Source organism: Lutra lutra, chromosome 16 (assembly GCF_902655055.1).
Source record: "Lutra lutra chromosome 16, mLutLut1.2, whole genome shotgun sequence".
NCBI lineage: Eukaryota > Metazoa > Chordata > Mammalia > Carnivora > Mustelidae > Lutra > Lutra lutra.
This window is the reverse complement of record NC_062293.1, coordinates 54,522,569-54,548,221: the sequence shown is the minus strand read 5'-3', so window position 1 is coordinate 54,548,221 and position 25,653 is coordinate 54,522,569. Positions and strand designations below refer to the sequence as shown.

The 25,653-nt window shown below is 42.1% G+C and overlaps 1 protein-coding gene and 1 non-coding gene across 6 annotated transcripts in view; both read left to right on the top strand.

Annotated features, from left to right (window-relative positions):
• ARHGAP44 (Rho GTPase activating protein 44) overlaps positions 1–25,653 on the top strand; it is a 176,198-nt gene that overhangs the window by 86,083 nt on the left and 64,462 nt on the right. For all 5 annotated transcript variants that reach the window (XM_047706570.1, XM_047706568.1, XM_047706567.1 and 2 more), the window contains exons 2-4: positions 11,703–11,742; positions 12,152–12,256; positions 24,750–24,826. In XM_047706570.1, coding sequence (XP_047562526.1) covers positions 11,703–11,742; positions 12,152–12,256; positions 24,750–24,826 — 222 coding nt within the window. The remainder of the gene's footprint in view (positions 1–11,702; positions 11,743–12,151; positions 12,257–24,749; positions 24,827–25,653) is intronic.
• On the top strand, positions 25,361–25,462 carry LOC125088226 (U6 spliceosomal RNA). The gene has a single exon (XR_007123628.1). It is a non-coding gene; the product is annotated as a U6 spliceosomal RNA (small nuclear RNA).

The following is a 25,653-nucleotide window of genomic DNA, read 5'->3' as shown; positions in this document are numbered from 1 at the left end:
ATAGTTCGAATAATGCTTTGTAGCGAATTCCCTTACTCCCTATCTTTACTGTTTGGAATTGTCAGATATTTTTATCAGGCTGGTTGATGGACAGTGGTTTTTCTTTGTAATTTAATTTGTATGTTCCTGGTTACTAATGAGGCTGGCCACATTTTTATATGTTTGTTAATCATTAGAAGTGTCTCATCTCAGAAGTGCTAGTCTTCAGCCTATTTTTCTGTGGGGTTGATTCCTTTTTTTGTTGTTGTTGACTTTTGGAACTTTCTGACATGAATGCTATGATGTGATGTTATGGTATGTTCTGATATGAATGTTAATACTTTGGCAGTTATGTATATATATATTTTTTACATATATCTTCCTCCATTTCCTGACTGTCTTTTCATTTTTTTCTCAACTACTGTAACAGAGGTTAATTTTTATGTAAACATTCTTTTCTTTAATGGTTCATTCATCCTTTTTTCCCCCCAATGTGTCATTCCATGGTCCAAAATATAAGACATTGCATATATATTTTCCCATAGGTTTCATGTCTTGTGATTTAAATTTAATCAGGACTTGGGTTTTATGCATGGTTTTAGGTAGAACTCTCATTTTCTTTTTCTCTTTTCTTTCTTTTTTTTTGAGAAGGGGTATTCAATTAATCCAGCCCTACATACTGGATAAACCCATCTTTTCTGCAATCTGGCATAACACCTCTATCATTTTTTCGTGTGTGGATCTATTCCTGGACACGCTTCTGTTCTCATGTTCAGTGTGAACACTGATATAATACTGTCTTAATTGCTCTGACTTTAGTAAGTTTCAGTATCTGGTGGTGAAATTCCTCTAGCCTGTTCTTCCTAAGGATGACTGTGGTTTTTTCTTATGTCTTTACATTGCCATAAAAGTTTTAGATTGGCCTCATTGAATTAGTTTTTTTTTTAAAGATTTTATTTTTTTGAGAGAGAGAAGAGAGACCACAGAGGGAGAGGGAGAAGCAGACTGCGCACCGAGCAGAGAGCCTCACACGGGACTCGATCCCAGGACCCCAAGATTGTGACTGGAGCCGAAGGCAGACACTTAACCAACTGAGCCACCCAGGGGCCCCTAAATTAGTTTCTAAAAGTCCTCATTTGGAATTTTCATTCAAGTCCATTGGTATAAAGAGAACTGATATCTTTATAAAGTTAATTCTTTCTATCCATAAATACAGTATATCTGTCTTTCATTTTGTCTTTGTTACTGTCTTCTACTAATTTTTTTCTCCATGAGATATTGCCCATCTTTTATTATATTTATTCTACCTTTTTTTTTCCTGTGTTAAGTGATTTTTGAAATTAGATCTTCTAAGTATTTGCTGGTTATATTGCTCTTATATCCAGCTATCATTCTAAACTTTCCTTATTTTTAATAACTTCTATAGATTATGTCAATTTAGCTTCTTTCTCTTCAGTTTTTAAATCCATTTCACTTACTTGCTGAGCTGGCTAGAAAGTGATAGTAGGCATTGTTTTCTTGGCTTTAGAGGGAATGTTTTCAACATGTTCCCATGGAAAATAATGTTTTATAGGTACATTTCAAAAAACAAAGGTAACCATTTTCCTTATTTTCCCTATCTTTCTTGAAGAGGCATTGAGTTTTATTAAATATTTTGTCTGCATTATTTGAAACCATCATGGTTTATCCTTTAATCTGTCAGTGTGATGAATTACACTTGCAGATATCTAAAATTAAATCACTCTCGGGGCGCCTGACTGGCTCAGTTGGTGGTGCATGGGACGCTTGATCTCAGGGTTTTGAGTTTGAGCCCCACATTGGGTGCAGAAATTACTTAAAAATAGTCTTTAAAAACAGGAAAACAACTCTTGCGATTAATCTAATTTGTTCATAATATGCTAATTTTTGAGGATATTTTTATGACTCTTAATGTATAGGACTGGTCTATAATTTTCTTTCTGCATCCTTATCTAGTTTTGGTAACAAGTTATACTTCTCTGTTAGCATGAGCTGTGTGTGTTGCATTTTATTTTATTATCTTTTATTTTATTCTTTTGAAGAGTTTGTGCAAGTTTGGAAGGAAACATTTGTTGAAAGTTTCCTGCTACATATCTTGGTCTTCTTTTTTCCTTGTGGAAAGATATTTAATTACTGCTTCAGTGTTTTTTTAAAAGGTTTATAGGATTAGTCAGACTTCCTATTTATTTTTGAGTCAGTTTGAGCTTGCTTTATTTTTCTAGCTCTTTGGCCATTTTGTTCTGTTCATAACTTTCATTTATTTTTTTAACCTCTGCAGTATTATTGGTTATATTCCACTTTTCTTTCCTATTATTATTTCCTTCTCTCTCTCTTTTTCTGGATAAATCCTATAGAGATTTGCTATTTTGTTAGTCTTTTCAAAAAATTAACTATTAACTTTGTTGATTCTATTTTTTTCTATTTTACTAATTTCTTCCCTTTGTTATTTCCTTCCTTCTCATTTCTTGAATTTTAAGCTGTTTATACTTCTCAAGTATTTTCAGCCTCTTTTCTAAAATAAGCATTTGAGTTTCTATATTTTTTAAAGTATCACTTTGCTTACAATTTTGATATTTTATTTTACTTAAGATTTTTATTTATTTGTTTGACAGAGAGACACAGAGAGAGAGGGAATAGGAACAGGGGGAGCCGCAGGCAGAGGGGGAAGCAGACTCCCTGCTGAGCAGAGAGCCCGATGCAGGGCTCAGTCCCAGGACCCTGGGAGCATGACATGAGCCAAAGGCAGATGCTTAACCAACTGAGCCACCCAGGCACCCCTCAAGTTTGATATTTTAACTGTTCAATTCTCAATATTTTAAATTTCTAGCCATGTCTCTTTGACCTCAGAGCTATTTAGAATTGTTTTTAAAGTTTCCTTTAAATCTTGTATGTGTGGGGCACCTGGGTGGCTCAGTGGGTTAAGCCGCTGCCTTCGGCTCAGGTCATGATCTCAGGGTCCTGGGATTGAGTCCCGCATCGGGCTCTCTGCTCAGCAGGGAGCCTGCTTCTCTCTCTCTCTCTGCCTGCCTCTCTGTCTACTTGTGATCTCTCTCTGTCAAATAAATAAATAAAATCTTAAAAAAAAATAAATCTTGTATGTGTGTTTTTTAAAATTTTAACTTTTCAGCTAATTATTGCAACTTAAATTACCTCAGGGTAAGAGAACATTGTCTCCTTGGCATCTCTTCTTTGGTTTTTGTCGAGACGTGCTTGAAAGGCTACTAAGGGGTTAATTTTTAGAAATGAATACTTAAGTGCACGAGAAGAATTTCTGTCCTATAGGGATTAGATTCAGTGTTCCATGTGTGTCTGTCAAACCTATTAACAAGTTTTTCAAATCCTCTGTATCTTTACTTCTTGTATGTGTGCTTTACCTCTCATTAATTAAAAGAGAAATGATACATTTCTATTATGGTACATTTTTTAGGGCTTCCCTGAAGTGCTCTGTTTTGATTTATATATTTTGTGGTTTTAATCGGGTACATCTAAGTGCAGAAATCTTACAGGCTCTTGGTGAGGTAAAGTTTTCATTATATTGGGTTCCTTCCTCCATTATGTCTTTGTTGTTGTTGTTTTGTTTTGTTTTGGTTTTGGTTTTTTTTTTTTTTTTTTTTTTGTTTGTTTTTTGGTTTTTTGCTTCAAAGTCTATTTGGGCTAACAGTAACATGATATTAATTAAAAATAGCCTGGTATACGTTTTTTCTTTTCTTTTCTTTTTAATCCTCCCGATTTTTCTCTTGTTAATCCTTTCACTTGACAGTTCAGGTTCCTTCCAGCTTTTCGCCATTGCAAGTAAAGCTGCTGTTGAATATTCATGAGATGTTGTAGGGGTGTGCGTATGAACGTAAATTTTATTTTCTATAAGGTAGCCTTGCTAGGTCATCTGGCAAGTGTGTGTTCAAGTTTATAAGAAACTGCCGAGCTGTTTTCCATAGGGCTTTCCCATTTTGCGTTGCCCTCAGCTCCCGGCCACATAGGAGAGTTCCAATGGCTTTACAGTCTCTCCAGAACTTAATATGGTGCGGTTTGAGGGGTGGTGGTGGTGGCATTTTTGCCACATGAATAGCTTTACTTCATTTGGGTATAAATTCTCATTTTCCTAATGGATAATGTTGAGAAATTTTTTGCGTTCTTATTTGCCATCCATAGGTCTTTCTCGATAAAGTTTCTGCTCAGATTTTTTTGCCCGTTTTTTAATAGGATTTTTTTCTAATTGTTGAGTTTGAAAGTTGTTTATATATTCTGGCAATAATTCTTCTTTCATGTATCTGATCTGCAGGTATTTTCTTTCTGTGGGATGTCTTTCCGGTTTTTAACACTGTCTTTCCTACAGCAAAAGCTTTTAGTTTTGATGAAGTTTTTTTTTTTTAAGATTTTATTTATTTATTTGACAGACAGAGATCACAAGTAGGCAGAGAGGCAGGCAGAGAGAGAGGGGGTGAAGCAGGCTCCCCGCTGAGCAGAGAGCCCTATACGGGGCTCAATCCCAGGACCCTGAGACCATGACCTGAGCTGAAGGTAGAGGCTTAACCCACTGAGCCACCCAGGTACCCCAGTTTTGATGAAGTTTAATGCATCAATTCTTTTCCTTTTATTGATTATGCTTTTGTTATCATATCAAGAACTCATTGCCTAACCGAAGGTCAAAGATATTTTCTCATATTTTCTTCGAAAGTTTTATAGTCTAATTTTTATACTTGGGTGTGTGAACTATTATGAGTTAGTTTTTATACATGCTGTGAAGTATGTATGGGTCAAGGTTCATATTTTTTGCATATGAATATTCAGTTTTGTCAGAACAATTCGGCGGAGACTATTTTTCTTCCTTTGAATGGCCTTTGCATTGTCCTAAATCAGTGGTCATAAATCAGTTGGTTATACTTTCTAAATCTTATTTATTTATTTATTTATTTATTTATTTATTTATTCTTTCTATCTTTTTACCACCATACTCTTTTGATGACTTAAATAAGTCTTAACATTAGGTAGTGAGTCCTACAAATTCATTTTTTTAAAGATTTTATTCATTTATTTGACACACAGAGATCACAAGTAGGCAGAGAAGCAGGCAGAGAGAGAGGAGGAAGCAGGCTCCCCACGGAGCAGAGAGCCCGATGTGGGGCTCGATCCCAGGTTCCTGAGATCATGACCTGAGCTGAAGGCAGAGGCTTTAACCCACTAAGCCACCCAGGTGCCCCCAATTTATTTTTTCTAAAAATTATTTTAGATCTTCTACTTCCTTTTCAGTTTTGTATCGATTTTATATTCAGCCTGGCTGTAGCTACAAAAAATCGGGATAAAATTTTGATTGGGACTAGATTAATTAATCCATAACTAATTTTTGAATATTGGTATATTTATTATGTTGCATTTTCCAATCCACACAGTTTTATGTCTCCATTTATTTAGAGCTTCTTCAACTTGTCATAAGCATTTTGTAGTTTCCAGCATACACCTTCAGTACATATTTTGATAGATTTGTAGGTATTTTATTTTTTTTGTAGCAGTTGTCAATGGCATTTGATTTTTTTTTTTGGCATTTAATTTTTAATCTCGGGATTCATGTGTTTATTACCAGCATATAGATGTAGATTTAATTTGTGTATATTTACCTCATGTCCTGCAACCCTGTTGAACTCATTTGTTAGTTTGAGGTATTTTTTTCCCTGTAGATTTTTTTGGCATTTTCTACATAGACAATAATGTCATCTGTAAATAGGGACATTTAAATTTGTTCCTTTCAGATCTGTTTCCTTTTTGTTTACTTTTCTTACCTTATTGCACTGACTCAGACTTGTGGTACCATGTGGGATGAGTGTCAAGGTCGGACACACTTGCCTCAATTTCCGTCTTAAGGAGCAAGGTATCTAACCTTTCCCCATTAGGTAAGATGTCAACTGTAGGATTTTTGGGGTTTGATTTTGTGTTTTATTTTGTTTTGCAGATGTTATTTAAGTTGAGGAAATCCCCTTCTATTTCCAGCTTTCTGGGAGTTTGGACCAAGAGTAGGTTTTGAATTGAATTGCATTTTCAAATGCTTTTTTATGCATCCATTGATATGATCAGGTTTTTCTTTTTCAGTCTGTATGTAATATGATGGATTTTATATTGATTGATTTTCAGATCCCTGGAATAGTATCTCTGAAACAAACCCAACTTGGTAATGGTGAATAATTATTTTTATATATTACTGAATTCTATTTGGTAATGTTATGTTAAGGATTCATACACCTATATTCATGAGGAATATTAGTCTATAATTATTATTATTTTTTTAACTCTTCTTTGTCTGGTTTTGGTATCAAAAGAATACTCCCTTCATAAAATGAACTGGAAAGTGCTCCCTCCTCTGTATTCTGGAAGAGATTGGGTAGAAGTGGTGCTATTTCTTTTTTAACATTTGGTAGAGTTCTTTTGTGGAGCCTTCTGGACCTTAAGATTTTGGGGGGTGGGAGGACTTAATAGTTCGAGTTCAATTTTCTACTATTATAGGACTATTCAGATTGCCTATTCTTGGGGTGCCTGGATGGCTCAGTTGGCTAAGTGTCTGCCTTCAGCTCAGGTCATGATCCCAGGGCCCTGGGATCAAGTCCTGTGTTGGGCTCCCTGCTCAGCGAGGATCCTGCTTCTCCCTCTCGCTCTGCCACTCTTGTGCTCTCTCTCTCTCTCTCTGTTAAATAAATAAAATCCTTAAAAAAAATTGTCTATTCCTTTTTTTTTTTTTTAACACACCAGGGAGAAAGAGCATAAGTAGGCAGAGGGAGAGGGAGAAGCAGGCTCCCTGCTGAGCAGAGAGCCCAATGCTCTTTAGGTCCTAGGACCTAGATCCTAGGTCCTAGATTCTAGGACCCTGGGACCACTTGAGCCAAAGGTAGGTGCATAACCAACTGAGCCACCCAAGCACCCCTCAAATTGTCTATTCCTATTGGCTATATATACCTATATGGTAGTTTGTGTTTTTTTGAAGAATTAGTCCATTTCATGTAAATTGTTACATTTACATATATAAGATTCTAAGACATTTAGACGTTTATAGGGTTCTGTAGTGATATCTCCTGTTTTACTCTTATTATTGGTAATTTGTCTTCTCTTTTTCTGTCTTTTCAGTTGTGTTACGGTGTACTTCAGTTATACTTATTTTATCAAAGAACCAGCTCTATCATTGATTTTTCTCTTTTATTATTTCTTTTTGTTTTAAACATTCATTTCTGCCCTTATCTTCATGCTATCCTTCCTTGTCCTTACTTCGGATTTATTTTGGTCAACTTTTTATAGGTGTTGCAGTAGGAGTATAGATTTTAATTTGAGAATGTTTCTTTTTCTAATGTATAGATTTGGTGCTGTCAGTTTCCCTCTTAGCATTGCTTTGGCTATATACAACATTTTGATACATTGTATTTTCATTTTTATTCAGTTCAGTATTTTATTTATTATTTATTTTGAGACTTTCTCTTTGACTCATGGATTATTTAGAAATGTTTTATTTTATATCCAAGTATTTGGATTTTTTAGTATTTCCTTCATATCTTTCTGTTACTAATTTCTATTTTGATTCTACTGTGATCAGAGAGTACATTATATGTGATTTCAGTTATTTCAAATGAATTGAGGTTTGTCTTATGGCCCCAGAGATTGTCTGTCTTGGTATATGTTCCATGAGCCCTGGAAAATAATGTGTATTCTGTGATGTTGAATGGAATGTCCTGTAAATATCCATTCAGTTCTATTGGTTAATGGAGTTGTGTGTTCTCACTTATTCTTCCTAATTTTTTGTATCTAGTTAGTCTGTCATTTGTTAAGAGGGGGTTTTGAAGTCTCCAATTATAAATGTGGATTTGTCTCCTTTTAGTTCTGTACATTTTTGCTTCACATATTTTGTGGTTTTATTGTTTAGTTCACCCACATTTAGGATTGCTGTGTCTTCCTTGTGGATTGACCTTTTCTCATTATATTATGCTCCTTTCTGTCTCTGGTCATTTCTCTGTATTGAAATCTTCTTCATATATTCATGTAGCCCCTTCTGCTTGCTTCTGACTAGTGTTTACATGGTATATTTTTCTACAGTTTTACTTTCAATCTACTTGTATAATTATAATTTAAGTGAAATTCTTGTAGGCAACATATTTTTTAAAGGTTTTATTTGTTTTTTTTTTTTTTTTTTTTTTTTTGATAAATAAGAGAGAGAGAGAGAGAGCATAAGTGGGGGGAGTGGCAAAGGGAGAGGGAGAAGCAGACTCCCTGGTGAGCAGAGAGCCTGATGCAGGGATCATAACCTGAGCGGAAGGCAGATGCTTAACTGACTGAGCTACCCAGGTGCCCCTAGACAATATATTTTTAATCCACTCTGCCAATCTCTGTCTTTTAATTGACATATTTAGACCATTTACATTTAACATAAGTCTGGCTATCTTAAGGCTTAAGTCCATTTTATTTTCTATGGTGTTCCCCCCGCCCCGTTTTTCATTGTTTTGTTTTCTTTTTCTTTCCTTCTGGATTAGATTACATTTTGATTTCTCTATGGCATTTTTGAGTGTATCTCCTTATGTAGCTGTTTTAATGGTATTACATATGCATAGCTTTTCATAGTCTACTGATAGCATTATTTTACCAGTTTGAGTGAAATCTAGAAACTTTACTTTTCTTTATGTGCCTTTATCATCTCTCAATTATAATTGTATTAAATATTTCCTCTACATACATTTAGACCTACATACACAATGTTATAAATTTGCTTCAACCATCAATTTAAAAGGCTCAAGAGGAGAAAGAAGACTATTTTATTTACTGTTTTTGATCACCAGGTTTTTCTTTCCTTCCTGATACCTCAAGGCTGTTTCTTTTACCATTTCTTTTTTATTGTTTTTTATTTAGAACTTCTTCAGCAATTCCTTAAGGCAAGTCTGCTCATGACACATTTTGTTAGTTTTCCTTTATCTGAGAATATCTTGTTGTTGTTTTTTTTTATTCCTGTAGGATATTTTCATTGAATATAGGATTGTAGATTAACAGTTAGTTCTTTTCTTTCAGTACTTGAAAAATGGTGTGCCACTTCCTTCTGTATTCTGTAATTTCTCATCAGAAATCTGTAATTCAAATGGTTTCTTCTCTGTTAGTAAGGTATCATTTTTGTCTCTCTGCTGTCAGGTCTTTGCCTTTAATTTCAGAAATTTGACAATGAGTCTTGGTGAGGACTTCCTTGTGTTTATCCTGTTTATCCTGTTATTCTGTTTTGGGTTTGTTCAGCATCTTGAATATTATGTCCTTTGCCATATTCGGGGAGTTTTCTCAGCTGTTATTCTTTTGAGTACTTTTTAAGCCCTACCTTCTTTTCCCTCTTCTGAGACTCCGATGAAATAAATATTTAATCTTCTATTATAGTTCCACAGGTCCCTTGTTTTTCTTTGTTTGTTTGATCTATTTTTGCTCTGTTGTTTAGACTAGGAAGTGTCTCTTGTGCTTTCTTCCAGTTCACTGATTTCTCCTCTTCTCCCTCCATTCCGAAGTTGAATCTGCCCACCGGGATTTTTCAATTTAGATTATTGCATTTCTCAACTCTAAAATTTTCACTTTGGCCTTTTTTAATCTTCCTCTGGTTTTGACACTTTCTGGTTTTTTGTTTGTTGGTTTCAGTCATGTTCATAAATGCTCATCAAGGCATCTTCACAATGAATGCTTTAAAGTCTTTGCCACATAATTCAGACATCTCTGTCATTCTGCTTTTGGCATTTATTGATTGTCTTCTTTCAATTTGAGATCTTTCTGATTCTTGATATGATAAGTCATTTTTTACTGAAACTTGAGTATTGTATTATAGCATGAAATTCTTGGTTTTATTTAAACTTTCTTTTTTAGCTGATGTTTTCTGATATCATTTGAGCAGGGGAAGGGAGAATTCTGCTTTGTTACTGGCAGGTGGAAATAGAAGTCCAGGCTCATTGCTTGGCCTTCACTGGCTCCTGCTCCCCCAAGAAGGTGGTGCTGCTCATTACTGCTGGGTGGGAGTGGAAATTCTGGCTCCCATTGGACCTTCACTGATACCTCCCTGACTGGAAGGGGTAGGAGTGGTTTGTTATGGTTCCCCACTTGGCTTGTATCTATGCTGTGGCAAAGGATGGTTTTGTTACTACTGGATGGTGGTGAAAGTCCTGACTCCCATCCAAGCCTCCTGTTACACCACCTCCACAAGGAGGGAGAAGGATGCCTTGTCACCACCAGGTGATGGTAGATACATGGACTGCTCATGTGGTTTCCACTGTTACAGCCAAGCAGTGACAAATTCCCCAGCTCCATATTCAAATGTCTCTGGTGCTACACTGGCCAAGAAGAGGTGGGGAGGGTCGAGTGCCTTGCCTGGCAAGGGTGGAAGGCTAGGCTCCCTTCCCAGCATTTGGTGATATGGGTGGGGTAGGACAACAGGTTTTTTGTTGTTGTGTTGTGTTTTGTTTTTTTCCTGTAGCATTTGGCTCAAGTGAGCAATTATTGTCTATAGACATTTTCTATCTTGCCAGGTTGCTTCTTTCCTGATCGTTTGGCTACAGAGACCTGGCTTTTGTTGGGCTTGTTTTGGCTGTCCTCACTGGTGTTTCAGTTCACAACTTCCAAAGTGCCACGTGTGGAATATGTGAGGCGGAAATCCCCACTGCTCCACTCCATGCCATTCATTGGATCTGGTGGCTCCTAGCCAGTCTGCCTTGTGCCCACCTTGCAGAGATTTCTTGTTAGTTTTATACATAAGGTCCCAGGGTTTTATATTTACTTAGTGAGGGGGAGTAAGTGCAATGTGTTCACTCCATCCTCCCAGAAGCCGGCCTCCTCACTCTCTTCCTTCAGTGTATCATTTGGTCTTCAATATTTCATGCAGATGTCACCGTCTTCAATAATCCTGGTCGTTAAAGTTCTCCAGGCTCTCTGTATGTTGTTTCTTCTTTCTCTGGACCTTTAGTGTTGACAGTTTGTTTTCATGGGAATTTGCAGATTATATGTGAGAGTGTGAGAAGGAGAGAGAGACTCCCAGAAACACAAGAGAACATGCCTATGTGAGGGAAATCATTGATTGAACCTTACCCGTGAGATTCTACAGACGAGAAATTGAGACCGCTTTGCTCTAAAGAAGATTCTCATTCACCCCAGATGGGATATCAGTAGGGTTGCTAATAGGTTGGAGCCACTTCAACCTGTGCCGAAATTCTTTCTCAGAACGTGTTCCTCTCCAGGTCAAGCCCCCCACTTTCTGGCGGGGGCACCTAACCCTCAGTTGTCGCATCTCCATGGTGACATTTGCATTCATCACCAGAACTGAATGTTTTCTTCTTCTTTGCTGTTTATTGATCCCTGCTCAGATTTCTGTTACTTCTACTTGCTTGTCTGGGGGAGGCTATGGGGTACAGGTTGGGGAACATGCCTAATTCTATTATTGAAAAAAAGAATGTTTGGAAAGAAAGAAACGTGTTTGCTGTCTTTCATCCAGTCTATACCAGAAGAGTATGCAGGGGCTCTTGTTTGTTGTCTGCCGGAGGATTTATGGTTGGTTCCCAGTCAATCCCGGGATTGTTCATATTTTCTCTTAAGAGAAATCTCTGTTTGTGCATGTCTGTTTCTCTCGTCTTGCCATGAACAGAGAGAGTGGGGGATAAGAAAGAGACTATGTTCCTAATTTTTTTTTAATTTTTATTTTTTACTGATATGGTTCTCAATTTTCTCTTTAGGGCAGAAAAGACTGAAGTTCTGAGCGAAGACCTTCTTCAGGTAAGGTATCACCGGCCCCTCAAATACAGACACCGAATATGTCTTCCCATTACGACTTGAGCCATCCCCACAGCCGTTTCAACTGCTCAGACTGCTCTTGGTGCAGTCTCTGTAGACACAAACTTTTCTCCTCTACAGTCTTTAAATACTCGTTTACATAAGAGTTTTCGGGGGACATGACAGTCATTTGATTGCAGGGCTCACTGAGAGCCCCTAAGTCTGCAATTGCCTGGCTCCCTCCGGTTCTCCAGCATTGGGTGTTGTCTCCCCAGCAATGCTTGTCTCTGCAGAACACGGGCTGGACTCCCCTCCCACGATCGTTCAGATCGATGGCCCCACTTCTGACCTTAGCCTCGCGTGGTGACATGCCCTCCCCCCCCACCTACCATCACCACTGCTCTCTCTGCAGGTGGAGAAGCGCCTGGAGCTCGTGAAGCAAGTTTCCCACAGCACGCACAAGAAGCTCACTGCATGTCTCCAGGGTCAGCAAGGGGCCGAGGCCGACAAGCGTTCTGTAAGTGCCTTCCTACCCCCGTCCCGCCAGTAGCCTCACCCCTGCAGGACAGGGGACCCACTCTCGGGGCCTTGTTTGGTGTGGCCGTGTCGTTCCTCCAGCCATTTCTGTGTCTGCGAGTTGGTAGGTGTTTCTGTGGTGCGGCAGCCCCTTCCCATCTCTTCTCACCCTTTAACCTGCCTGAAGCATCCCCCACCATGAGCAGGCAGGACACGGTCCCTCTCTCTTTGTATTCCCTGCACTGGGGCAACAAGGCCGTGCTTGGGAGTCCACTGTTAGGGAAGCTTAAACCTGGATCTTGTCATAGATTCTGTGTGCCTCCATGGTCCCATAAGATCTCATGGGAAAAATTACACTGTGGTTTTGGAGGTGACAGGGGACCTGTGAAGGATTTTCCCTATAATGAAACAGTTACAGAGAGCCTGCCAAGGGAAGGTATCCTAGTGTCTGTGTGTGTAACCTACATTCGTACCACGGGCGTTGTGTATTGTGATTCTCTGCCGGAAAGAGTCATCACCGCTGGCTCACTTTCCCTCCTGACCTCCTGCCCGCCCCTAACTCCACCAAGCTTAAAATGTGTTCTTAGATGTTAAATGTGTTCTTAGATGTTCCTCTTGGCTTTATGACAAGGGATCTGCAATCTGAGATGTTTTAATCATCCCTGAGTTTAGAGTCGAGATGTCTGGTGTCTGATTGTCTCTGACCAGGAGTTATTGTTGACTTCTGCCTCCCAGTGGTCTCTCTGAGTGCGCCTCCCACCCCCCAGCTTCAGTGGTCTCCTTTCTAGGGATGGTCATGTGATGTGTCCTGATGCTTCACCCCAGTCCCATGCTGCAGTGTAAGACCCAGCTCTGCCTGCCTTATCCATCATTCTGTCTTCTTCCTGGCCCTGGTGTCATTTTTGTTTTTTGGGTTTTTTTTTTTAATGAGTATCCATTTTAACTTTTTTTTTAATTATGTTAGTCACCATACAGTACAACATTAGTTTTTGATGTAGTGTTCTATGATTCATTGTTTGCATAGAACATCCAGTGCTCCATGCAATCTGTGCCCCCCTCAATACCCATCACTGGGCCAACCCCTCTTCCCACTCCCCTCTCCTCTGAAACCCTCAGTTTGTTTCCTGGACTCCACAGTCTCTCGTGGTTTGTCTCCCCCTCTGACTCTTCCCCCCCCTTTATTTTTCCCTTCTTTCTGCTAATGCCCTCCATGCTATTCCTTATGCTCCACATATTAGTGAAACCCTATGATAATTGTCTTTCTCTGCTTGCCTTATTTCACTCAGCATAATCCCCTCCATTTCCAACCATGTCGAAGCAAATGGTGGGCATTCATCATTTCTGATGGCTGCGTAATATTCCATTGTATATATGAACCACATCTTCTTTATCCATTAGTCTGTTGAAGGAGCTGAGATTCCCTTTGACAGATGAACGGTGTTTTCTTTCTTAATATTCCCAGCAGGAATCTCTTACATATGGTAGAATTGAAACATTCATGGGTTTGGAAAATGTCTATGGAGGTAATTCTGCATGTATCAGGAATTTCAGCAGGGGTAACCTGAATGGTCTAAAAGGAGAGTCTGCAAAATTGCTTTGGACATGAGACCCATTCACTAAACAAACATCTAAGGTAGAACTCCAGGAGATAGATGTTTTGGGTGGGGGCCTGCCGCCAGGCCTGGCCATGACCCACTTCCTTTCATTTGTTCTAAGAAGTACTGTTTTTAAAATAACTGGTCTATAATACAGAATAGTTTAGAATCAGGAGGAGCAACTGAATGTTCTTGAAGAGGGTTGAAACTGGCCTTTTGTGTTAGTAGGTTGATTAGTACTAGAATTATTTTTTCTGGGATAAGGTGAAATTGCCTAGATGTGTTGGGTTTGAATTGAATTGAGGGTCTTGCAAACTGTATCAGTTAGGAGGCATTTGGCTCCTTACATGTTCTAAAAGATAGGATAGTAATAGAAAATTTAAGCTCTGGTGAGGCCAATAGGTCAGGGGATCAATGGCATTGAAAACGTAAGTTTGATGGCAGTGGGGGTGCACCCCCATAAGGGGTACCCCAGAGTCACGGAGGACAGAAGAAGGAAAATGTGGGCAAGAGACATGATTGTGCTTCCACCTGGGAGGAGTGGACAAGGCAGGATAAACAGGCTTAGGATTGGCTTGTTTGAATAGCTTTAGCAGGCTCTTGTCCCTAGTTGTCTGGCATCTGGCCCTAAGGGGGTTAGGGCAGGTGGATGGTGGCCTGGAGAATGAGAGCCCCATTAAAGAGGTAGCTGAGGTGTAGGCTGTGGATTGGTTGGTTTTCATTTGACAGGCATGCTCATGGGTGAATTGTTGACTGTCTCTAAGCATTAGCTGACCCTCACAGAGGTGGTCCCTCCAGGGTCACCAAGACACCAGATGTCAAAACCTCAGAACACAACAAATAGAAGATATAGCTAACACTAATTAATTGTGACTTCGGCAAAAAGGCCCTTATTGTATCACTTCATGAGGTGTCTGAAGTCGCGGATCCTGAGGTGTATACATCGGCTTTGGGCCAGCAGTTCTGTAATATTCTGGCTCCTTCTGGTGGCAACGTGGCTGCTGCAGCTCCGGACATCACGTTTTCATGTAACCACATCAAAGGCAGAGAGCTTGAGGGTGGGTGGTAAGAGGATGAACTATCTCTGCATGGGTTTTTTTGTTTGTTTGTTTTCATCAGGGAGAAAAAAAGTCTTTCCCAGAATTTCTTTTATGTCTGCCTGCCAGGGAGGCTGAGGAAGTGGATATGTGTCAGAGAGAAATGGATTTGCTTTGGCTGGGCATGAGGCACCTTCTGGGACGCATGTGAACGGGCGTCTGTTGGCAGGGAGGCACGCAGTGGCTGTAGTTGGGCCCTGAGTATTGTAGCCACATTAATCCAGGGATCACCATGTGAGCTGGACACCCATAGGGTTGACCTGGAGGAAGTCTGTGCTGGAAGGGTGCTCACATAGGTATAGGTCGGTGATTCCCCCACCCTACCCCGCACCCTGCACAGACGACACGTGTTTGATTGGGTCAATGATTTCTTGAGCTGACCAGTCTTTTAGTGTCCTCAGGACTGAATATAGGATCCAGCTGAAAAGAAACTCAGCTGTTTAAAATATTGAACAGCCACAGACTGGCAGGAGAAAAATGTCCAAAGCCACAACTCAAATACATTCTTCCAGGTTTTTTTCTAAAGTAACACATCAAGGGATTTTTTTTTTTTTTTTAAAGATTTTATTTATTTATTTGACAGAGAGAAATCACAAGTAAACAGAGAGGCAGACAGAGAGGAGGAAGCAGGCTCCCTGCTGAGCAGAAAGCCCGATGTGGGGCTCGAACCCAGGACCTGGGATCATGACCTGAGCCGAAGGTAGCGGCTTAACCCACTGAGCCACCCAGGCGCCCCACATCAAGGGATTTAATAGGAGACATGACACTTATTAATTGCCTCGGGTACCGACATATGTACTCAGTTCTTTGAGATTATTAGGTAGGGAGATGTGTCAAGATCTAAGGAACAGGTGAAAAGAATCAGAGATTGAAAGTGAGAAACTTGCAAAAAAAAATGAAGGGGGAAAGTGGGAATGAGGGAAGTAATGAATGAACACTAAATGGGGAGGTTGGGTGTGAAGAGAGGGTCGAGAGGTAAATACAGAGAAGAAACTGATGGGGGCCAGCAGGAGGGTGGTGGGGGATGGATGACATGGATGGCAAGGGAGTGGGACAGGAATGAAAGGCACAGCATCAGGAATATAGTCAGTGTATTTAATGGTGCTGTATGTTGACAGATGGTAACTACACTTCTGGGGAGCGTAGTGTGCGTGTGTATACAGTTGCTCAATTACTGTGTTGTACCCCTGAAACTAGCGTGACATTGTGTGTCATCTCTACTAAAGTAAAAAAGTGGGGGGGGGGGTCAAGATGGTTGTTCTCCAAGGGAATGAGGCCAGCTGAAGCAAGCACATGGAGTCCTAGCATCTCAGAATGGGAAGGGACTTTAAGAGTGTGCTGGTAGGGGGAGCCTGGGTGGCTCAGTTGTTAAGCATCTGCCTTCTGCTCAGGTCATGATCCTGGAGTCCAGGAATCGAGTCCCATGTCAGCATGGAGTCTGCTTCTTCCTCTGTTCCTCAGCTGTTTCAGGGTGAAGAAGAAGAGCTTGCTAGTAATTAAATAGCGAAGGTGTCTATGAGGAAGTGGCCTTTGAGGGCAGCAGAGGTAATGGCAGCCAAAGGGGTACAGCTGCTTCTAGGACAGGGGGCAACAGGTGCAGAATTTTCTGAGATGGGAAGGAGTCCAGGGCATCTTTGAGAGACATGAAGGTGATCAGTGACTAGAGTATGGACAGCGATAAGGAGAGGGGCTAGAGATGGGACGGTGGGGACCCCATCACACCTTGGAGGCCATGGGAAGGATTAATACTTTAGGTAAGGTATGAGGTAGATAGATAAAAGGTAAGGTATTAGATAGATAAGGACTTTAGGTAAGGACTAGGACTTCAGAGCACCGGGAGTCAGTGTTTCAGTCAAGAGGGGCATGGTCTGATTTATTAGCAATTCTGTGATAAAGGGATATGTGGGGGCAGAGGCTGTGGTGTAGGTAAGGGCCAGACAAATATGGGAGCCACCTAGGCAAGAAGCATTGGGGTCAGGGAAGATGGAGAGAAACCGGCAGATGAGCTAGATCCACAGTGTAGACCATGTGGGACTTGAGTCGATGCCCAGGTGTCAGGAATGGAAAGGGTTCAAGGTCTCCAGCTTGAGCGACTCTTGACTCCGTAGGATTTGATGAGATCATCTAAGGAGACAAGTGGCCCTTGCATCAGGATCCCCAGAACCTGCAGCATTGTAGGCCACGAGAGGGACTGGATCTAGCAAAGAAGGCCGAGCAGTCAGTAGTACAGGAAATCTACCTCCTACTCACTTCTGACTCCCAGACGTCACCTTGTGTTTTTGTCTCTCCACACCCAGATTTTCAGAAGGTCCCACCTGCTCGTTCTCCAGACAATTCCCATTGCTTCCAGTATTTGCCACCCTCGTCCATGCACACATCCTCTCTGGCCCGAGCACTGCCAACTCTGGCAGGTCCTCTGCTCCTCCTCAACCCTGTCCCCTTCATAATCCATTCTCTACATGGAGATCAGATGGGGCACCATCCTGCTGAAATCCCACCAAAGGATTCCTATTGTAGAATCAAATTTCAGCTCCTTACCATGGCCCTTGGACCCTCATGATGAACCTTTGCCTGCATCTCTGAGTTCGGCTCTTGCTCCCACCCGCGTCATCATCGTCCCCACGTCAATGACCTACCGCCGAACATAGACATGCCCACAGCTTCTTTCTTTTCTGATTCTCAGGATGGCTCCCCTTCCCACCTGATGTTTGTCCCTTTCCTCCCCCAATCACATCACCCCATTTTATTTTCTTCAGAGTGCGTATTATTATCTAAAATCCTTATGATCATTCCCCATCACCGATGAGTTCCACGGAGCAGAGATCTTGTCTCTCCATCACGGCTGTATTTTTAATGCCTAGAACAGGGCCTGCCACAGGGTAGGCAGGGCTAAAAATACATTTGTGTCATGAATGGATGGCCCATGGGTATTTTAGGCACAGAACCTGCCGAATGTGTCAGCATGCCACTTTGAATCTTTCCTGTTCTCTACAGAAGCAATTTAGCATGATGATTCTGCATTTAAGCTCTGGAAGCTTGACTGCCTAAGATTGAAGCCTGGCTCCCCTGCTTCCTGATTATACCTGACCTTGGGCAAGTCTGTTAGCTCTGGAGGCCCTGGTTTCCTCATTTGGGAAACGGTAATAACAGTAATGAATTTCTACCCAGTAAGGTTGTTTGAGGGTTCAGCCTAGCATGCTTAGCACAATGCTTAACGTAAGTAAACATTAAAGAAGTAGAATCTGGTTATTCATTATCATGGCCCCATTGTTTGGCTGAAATGACCATTAGGAACTCCTGACCCTGAGCAGCACACCTGGGCTGTGCCTTTGGGAAGTGAATCCCAGGAGAGCTACTTGCCTGGGCTTGGAATTTGAGGAAAGTGGATAGGAGTTTTCAGAATGAAAGGGTACAGGGTGTGTGTGTGTGTGTGTGTGTGTGTGTGTGTGTGTGTGTGTGTATGTGTTGGGGAAACAGAGTAAATATTAGGATTGGACTTTTTGTCTCTGAGTCATCCTACAAACTGCTTGCGCCCAAGATAATCTTAGAGAGAACAGTCATCTCAGAAAAGTCAGATTGATGACTTCTAAACTCTGGAACATTCTGTCTTCCCTAACCTTAATTCTTCAGGTTCTATCAGAGCTCTAGAATCAGGAGAAAGATTATTTTAATACCTTCTCTTTGACCTGAAAAATTGCTGGCCGGGACAAAGCTTGCTAAGTAACCTCTTGTATCGCCCTGAGCATTGGGCGGCTCTCAGCCTAGATCCTTGTTCATAGAAGGAGACCAATTTCAGCTGCTTTTGCAGATCATTGGGTAGTTTAATCCTTCCTGATATCCTTTACATAAAGAGACTCGGTGTCCTTATCCATGAAGGTGGGGGGAGAAAGCAGATAATACCTCAGTTATAGGCAGTCATGAGGTTCAGTAATGTGCTTGCCATCTACTGAACCCTCAATTTTTCCTTCGTCTCAGAGAATTTCTTTAGAAATAGAACTAATTTGTAGTCTTTCATGGATTACAGTTCATTTACTTCTCTTCTGCCATCTCTGATTATAGACTGTCACTCTCCCCTTTCTGACATGAAGGTACTGCCTTGATTAATTTCTTCCTTCCTCTTTTTCCTTGGTGGCTTCCTTCTCACTCCTCGATTTCAAAAGCATCTGTACACATAAAAACAAATCATTTATTTCTACCAAGGTTTTTGCCCAGTTAACCCCCTTCACTCCTGCCCTTGGAATACCAGCACACAAATTCACCCTCAACCTCCCTCCTACAGAGGAGTCGTTCTCCTGAGAGCCACCTGTGCCACAAGCCCAGCCCTGGGACAGTTGGGACAGTTACATCATAAGTGGAGGACTTGTTCAAATAAATTTTCGCATCTTCATTCTGTGATCTATGCAGCCATTACAAAAAAAAAAAAAGAAAAAGAAAAAGAATGGAACAGCTCTGTGTGTCATGATGGGAAATGACCCAAGAGGTATCTGTATACAAGAAGAAAAACAAGGTGCAGGGCGGTGGGTATGATATGCTAACATTTGCAAAGGAGGGGGGGTGCGGTATCTGCTAAAAACAGACACATATGTACGTATAATTGGATCCACTTGGCGTGCTTATGGAAGGATATAGAAAAGACTGGTCACTGTCATGGTCTCTCCAGTGAGGGGCACTAGGTGTCCAAGAGTCAAGGATGGAAGGAACATTTGCTGCTGTAAACATTCTAGTGACTTTTGAGTTTTGTGCCATACGCATGTGTTTCCTGGTCAAAAATTAAACTGTTAAGAGTGTTAGCTCAGAAACTGGCTTTTGTGCACAGAGGGCAAGGAGAGACCAAAGGAAGAGACAGACCACTCCAGGTTTGGTAGGTGGCAGGTTTAAGAAGCAGGGGAGCTTAGGGGTGCCTGGGTGGCTCAGTTGGTTGAGCAACTGCCTTTGGCTCGGGTCATGATGCCAGAGTCCTGGGATTGAGTCCCGCATTGGGCTCCCAGCTCCATGGGGAGTCTGCTTCTCCCTCTGACCCTCTCCCCTCTGCTGCTCTCTCTCACTCTCTCAAACAAATAAATAAAATCTTTAAAAAAAAAAAAAGAGGGGCACCTGGGTGGCTCAGTGGGTTAAGCCGCTGCCTTCGGCTCAGGTCATGATCTCAGGGTCCTGGGATCGAGTCCCGCATCGGGCTCTCTGCTCGGCAGGGAGCCTGCTTCCCTCTCTCTCTCTCTCTCTCTCTCTCTCTCTCTGCCTGCCTCTCTGTCTACTTGTGATCTCTCTCTGTCAAATAAATAAATAAAATCTTAAAAAAAAAAAAAGAAACATTATATATGAGGTTTGTCTTGGGTGGTCACAAGGCTAGTAGATCCCCACACCCGCCTGCCAAATCTTAAAAGTTTATAAAGAGACTTTACCTGGATTCAGTCACGTGTATATCCAGATGGTCTCAGCAGCACCTCACTTTCCCGGGGCTGTGTCCTCAGGGCAGCTTCTAGCTTGGCCAAGACAGGGGAGGAGGGGGCGAGGAACCTCTGCTTGCCTGGGTCCAGCTCACCAGTCAGTCACCCCTCCCATGCTCTCAGTGACCTCCTCCAGCAAGTGGCTAGCTAGCTAGACAGGACAAAGGACAAGAGGGAGAAAGGTTATTCTCCGAGTTAAAAGACTATCAGAACAGGAATACCTCTCACTTTATGATACTGTGTCACTAAATGCTACCCTCTTTGCCACCTGAAAGCCTCTCAGAGTCATTATTGAGAGTGTTAAGTGAGGACAAGAGTGGAAGATAATAATGATGAGTGGAAAATAATAGAGCCCTGCACTTCAAGCTGCTTTTTCCAGTGGGGGTGGTGCAGAACAGACCCTTGGCTGTCCCCACCATCCTTCTCCAACCCTGGCTGGCCTCGTAGTCCTCAGCGGCTGTTTTTGTCCTCTTGGTCTTGACCCTCATGCCTTTAGCCACCCACGGCGCAGTTTCCTGCTTGACCCACCGACATGCCTGATGAGCTGATCTTTGTCTGTATTTAGAAAAACTCGAGTCATCAACCGGTAGCTACATTTCTCCCAAAGGTCCCCTTTAGTCTGTTCTAGGCATGGTGTTTCTTACTGTTTCCTTGTCAAATTTTAAAGAAGGATTCTGCATAGCTGAGGTCCTGACTCAAAAGCAGGAGTCATGGGACTCAGGATGCTGGACACAAACCAAAATGATCTTTTTGTGTGAGCTGACCCTCCCCGCCATTCGAGGCACAGCATCTTCTCTGGCCTTGTTACTGAGATATTTGAGGAATTTATGTATGGATGACTGTTTCTCCTTAAACCAGGTTTCTCAACCTCAGCACTCTTGATATTTTGGGCAGGGCAATCCTCAATTTGGGGAAACTGTCTTGTGTGTAGTAGAATGTTTACCAGCGTCCCTGGCCTCTCTCCATCAGATGCCAGTGGTGTTTCCCATGCTGTGATAAGTGAAAATATCTCCATACATTGCCAGAGTTCCCAAGAGGACAGGAACACTCCAGATGAAGAACTAACACCAAGAACTCACGAGCATACGTATTTATACCTGCCTAACTCTGTTTGTTTTTAACCACTTTAGACACGTTTTTAAAATGCACTGTTAATAAGGTTTTTTAAAAGGCAATGTGGGAGTACCCCCTCTCATAATGTTTACTGCACCTTTAATTAAGACTCCAGAAGCGTGTACGTGATACCTTTGTAGCACAACTAGAAAGTGATGTTTCGATTTGGATGCATTAATACTGAGTTGCACTGTCTCGTTTTTACCAAGAACAATGTCCCATTTTATTTGAAGTGACGAGTGATGAGTTTATCCTTAGAGTGAAAGGTGTCTGACTTCACTGGAGGGGACACGTCTAAGCACAGGGAGGGGATGTAATTCAGACCCACTGAAGGACCTTGTCCACACATGCGTCATGGGCTCTGTCTACCTGAATTTACCTCAAGCACCACATGAATTTCCAGATCACTCTTGGGGGCTGCCCTACCTGCCCCTGTCTTCCCTGGAGGTACCTCAGAGCCTGCAAATCTCCCAGAGGGATTCAAAGCAGATTCCCACTTGATCACGCTGACAGACCATTCAGTCATGTCTGTCTCGGGACTGAGTTATTTTCATCTGAATGTGCTCTTAAGCCCTCCAGTGGTCACCAGATGCCCTGAGAATGAGACCCCAGTGCCTGCCTCTGGCGAACAAGGCAGGTCTTCCCCCATCTGGCCTCTGCATTATGCTCTGCCCTCTCCCTGTCGCTCGCTGTGCTCCAGCTGCATTGGCTCTCTTGGGCACCTCAAGCTGGCCATATTAGTTCTACCTCAGGGCCTTTGCACTTGCAGTACCCACTCCCTGGACTGTTCTTCCTCGAATCTTTTTGAGATATGGCTGACTCCCTCCCACTAGGGCTGCATCTTAAATGCCACCCCCTCTGAGAGGTCTTCCCTCACTGGGACTCCAAGCTACCACTGCAGCCCACTCCCCATCGTCCTGATTTCTGCTGCCCATATTTGAAACGACCCCATTAACATTTGCATGTTTATCATTTGTTTCCCTGCACGTAGAATGTAAGTTCCATGAGAATAGCGGGAAGATCATTGCGTGGGAACACAGGAGGCTCTGGGCTGCATGTAGTCCAAGTGCTTTCCGCTGTGGTTCCACTGTAGCACTGTGGTTTTGGCTCAGTGAGGAGAGGGTTGTTGGTGCTTAGCACAGAGGGAGTGGGCCATGCTGCATACTGTGGATTTGCCTATTTGGCTATTTCCTATAAGTGGAATCATATGACCGGTGCCCTATGTCTGGCTTATTTTGCTCAGCATCATGCTCTCAGGGTTCATCCATGTCCCACTGTGTATCAACCCTTCATTCCTTTTATGACCAAATAATACTCCGCCATATGCATATATCCCTCGTAATTGATCCATTCATCAGTCGATGGACACTGGAGCCCTTTGCACCCTTAGGCAGTTTTGAGTAGTGCTGACATTCTCAAGCATGCACATGTTTTTCTTTGATGATCTCTTTTCAGTTATTTTGGATGGCATTGAGTAGTCTTACTGGGCCTTATGGTAATTTGGTTTAATTTATTAAAATACTGCCAAGCTTCAGCACAGAGCCGCCCCATTTTATGTTTCCACCAGCACGGCACGAAGCTTCCCATTTCTGCATGGGCTCACCATGCTTCCCAGCTCACCAATACTTCTTTTCTTTCTTTCTTTCTTTTTTTTTAAAGATTTTATTTATTTATTGAGAGAATGAAAGAGGGAGACCGGGAGCATGGGGGGAGGTCAGTGGGAGAAGCAGACTCCTCACTGAGCAGGGAGCCCAGTGTGGGACTCGATCCTGGGACTCCAGGATCATGACCTGAGCCGAAGGCAGACGCTTAACCGACTGGCCACCCAGGTGCCCCACCAATACTTATTTTCTGATCTTTATTATTACTCCACTTGCCATCCTAATGGATGTGACTGTGGTCGCTCCCAGTGGCTTTGGTTTGGATTTTCTTCATGACTCATGATGTTTAGTGTCTTTTCATGTTTTTGTCAGCCATTTTCTATCTTCCTTACACCGTGCCTTTATTTTATGCTTATTTTCTTTGCATTGTAACTGCACGTGAACACTTCTCTCCCTTTCTTGACCATAAACTGCCTCATTTATTTTTTTTTAAAGATTTGATTTACTGACTTGAGAGAGAGGGAGAGAGCACAAACAGGGAGAGCAGCAGAGGCAGAGGGAGAAGCAGGCTCTCTTCTGAGCAGGGAGCCTGACGTGGGACTTGATCCCAGGACCCTGGGATCATGACCTGAGCCAAAGGCAGACACTCAACTGACTGACCACCGAGGCGCCCCAACCTGCGTTGTTTATAAAATGGGGTTAAGACACTTCTTCAAAGAGACTGACTTTTGGAAATTAAAGCAGTGTTCAAATCTTTGTTAACCTAAGTCTGAAATCATATCTTTTTTTTCTCCTTGCCACTATCCCACTTTAATTTTTTTTAAAGATTTTTATTTATTTATTTGACAGACAGAGATCACAAGTAGGCAGGCAGAGAGAGAGAGAGAGAGAGAGGAGGAAGCAGGCTCCCCGCTGAGCAGAGAGCCCAATGTGGGGCTTGATCCCAGGAACCCGGGATCATGACCTGAGCTGAAGGCAGAGGCCTTAACCCACTGAGCCACTCAGTGCCCCCCACTTTAAGTAAGTTCCATATCCAGTGTGCAGCCCAACACAGGGCTTGAACTCATGACCCTGAGATCAATACCTGAGCTGAGATGAAGTGTCAGATGCTTCTACCAACTGAGCCACACAGGCACCCCTTTATTTTAAATTGCAGCTTGTACGGGCACCAGGGTGGCTCAGTTTATTAAGCGTCTGCCTTCCACTCAGGTCATGATCCTGGAGTCCTGGGATGGAGCCCCGCATCAGGCTCCCTGCTAAGCAGGGAGTGGGCTTCTCCCTCTCCATCTGCCCCTGCTTGTATTCCCTCTCTCACTGTCCCCCCACCTCTCTCTCTGTCAAATAAATAAATAAATGAATGAATGAATGAATGAATGAATGAATAAAATGCAGCCCATAAACCTTAGGTTGATTTTCCAAATTGGCACATTTAATTCGGTTTTGATTTTCTGAATTTTTACCTCTCTGAGTCTAATCTGTACTTGTATGCCCCAAATGTTCAGGTTTTAAACTTTAAGGTACTTTTGTGTCTTAGCTAATACAGTATCTAGGCAGGTATTTGACTTTCTGATGTTTTAGAGTAGGCAGGTGGCTGTTGAAATAGTTTTCATTACAACGTTGTTTTTTTCTTTTTTCCCTTTTCAGAAAAAGTTGCCTTTGACAACGCTGGCTCAGTGTTTGATGGAGGGGTCAGCTATCCTGGGAGATGACACACTTCTCGGGTAGGTGACATCATGCGTGTTTTTACGCCGAATCCAGGTAAGCCCCCGTCCCTGAGAGGGGGGCCAGAACTTCTCAGGGATGCATTGAGGACACCTGAAGACTGGTTGGGGCTTGGGTGGGAAGAAAAAAAGGTTTGCTGGTGAGAAAAATCAAAACCCCAGGCTCCAAAGTCATATTGGCTGTGCAGGGAGGCAGCTTTCCTCTGGAGGGGAAGTTAGCATAATAAACACAAAAAATGGGTTGAAGGACAAATGAAATCCCCAGGGCTGCAGCAGAAGCAAATGGGAAACCTCAACATGTCAGATGTAAAAAATTATAGGATTCCCAGAACAACCCGGGCTACATCTGAGCTCACAATAAAAACACACTAAAAATAGAATGGTCATGAGGGAGGATCAGCGAGACACGATCGGCAAGAGAGGTGGCGAGAACTAAAAATAGTGCAGAAATAGGAAAGAACATATGAAGTAATAGATATCAATATGCATGAAAGAGCTATGCTTAAAATGAAGTTTAAAAATTAAGTGAGGACAGCGCCTGGCTTAGCAGCACATGCACTAAAATTGGAACAGTAGACATTAGCATGGCCCCTGAGCATGGATGACAGGCCAATGTGTGAAATGCTCCATATTTTTAAGGGGGAAAAAAAAAATTCCTGTTGTAACTGTGTAAGGTGACGCGTTAATTAGATGTATCATGGTGCTCATTTCAAATATGTGCAAATACTGAATCCTCCACTGTACACCTGAAACAAATGCAATGTTATAGCCAGTTACAAACCTCCATTGAAAAGTAAAGACAAGGGATCCCTGGGTGGCTCAGTCCT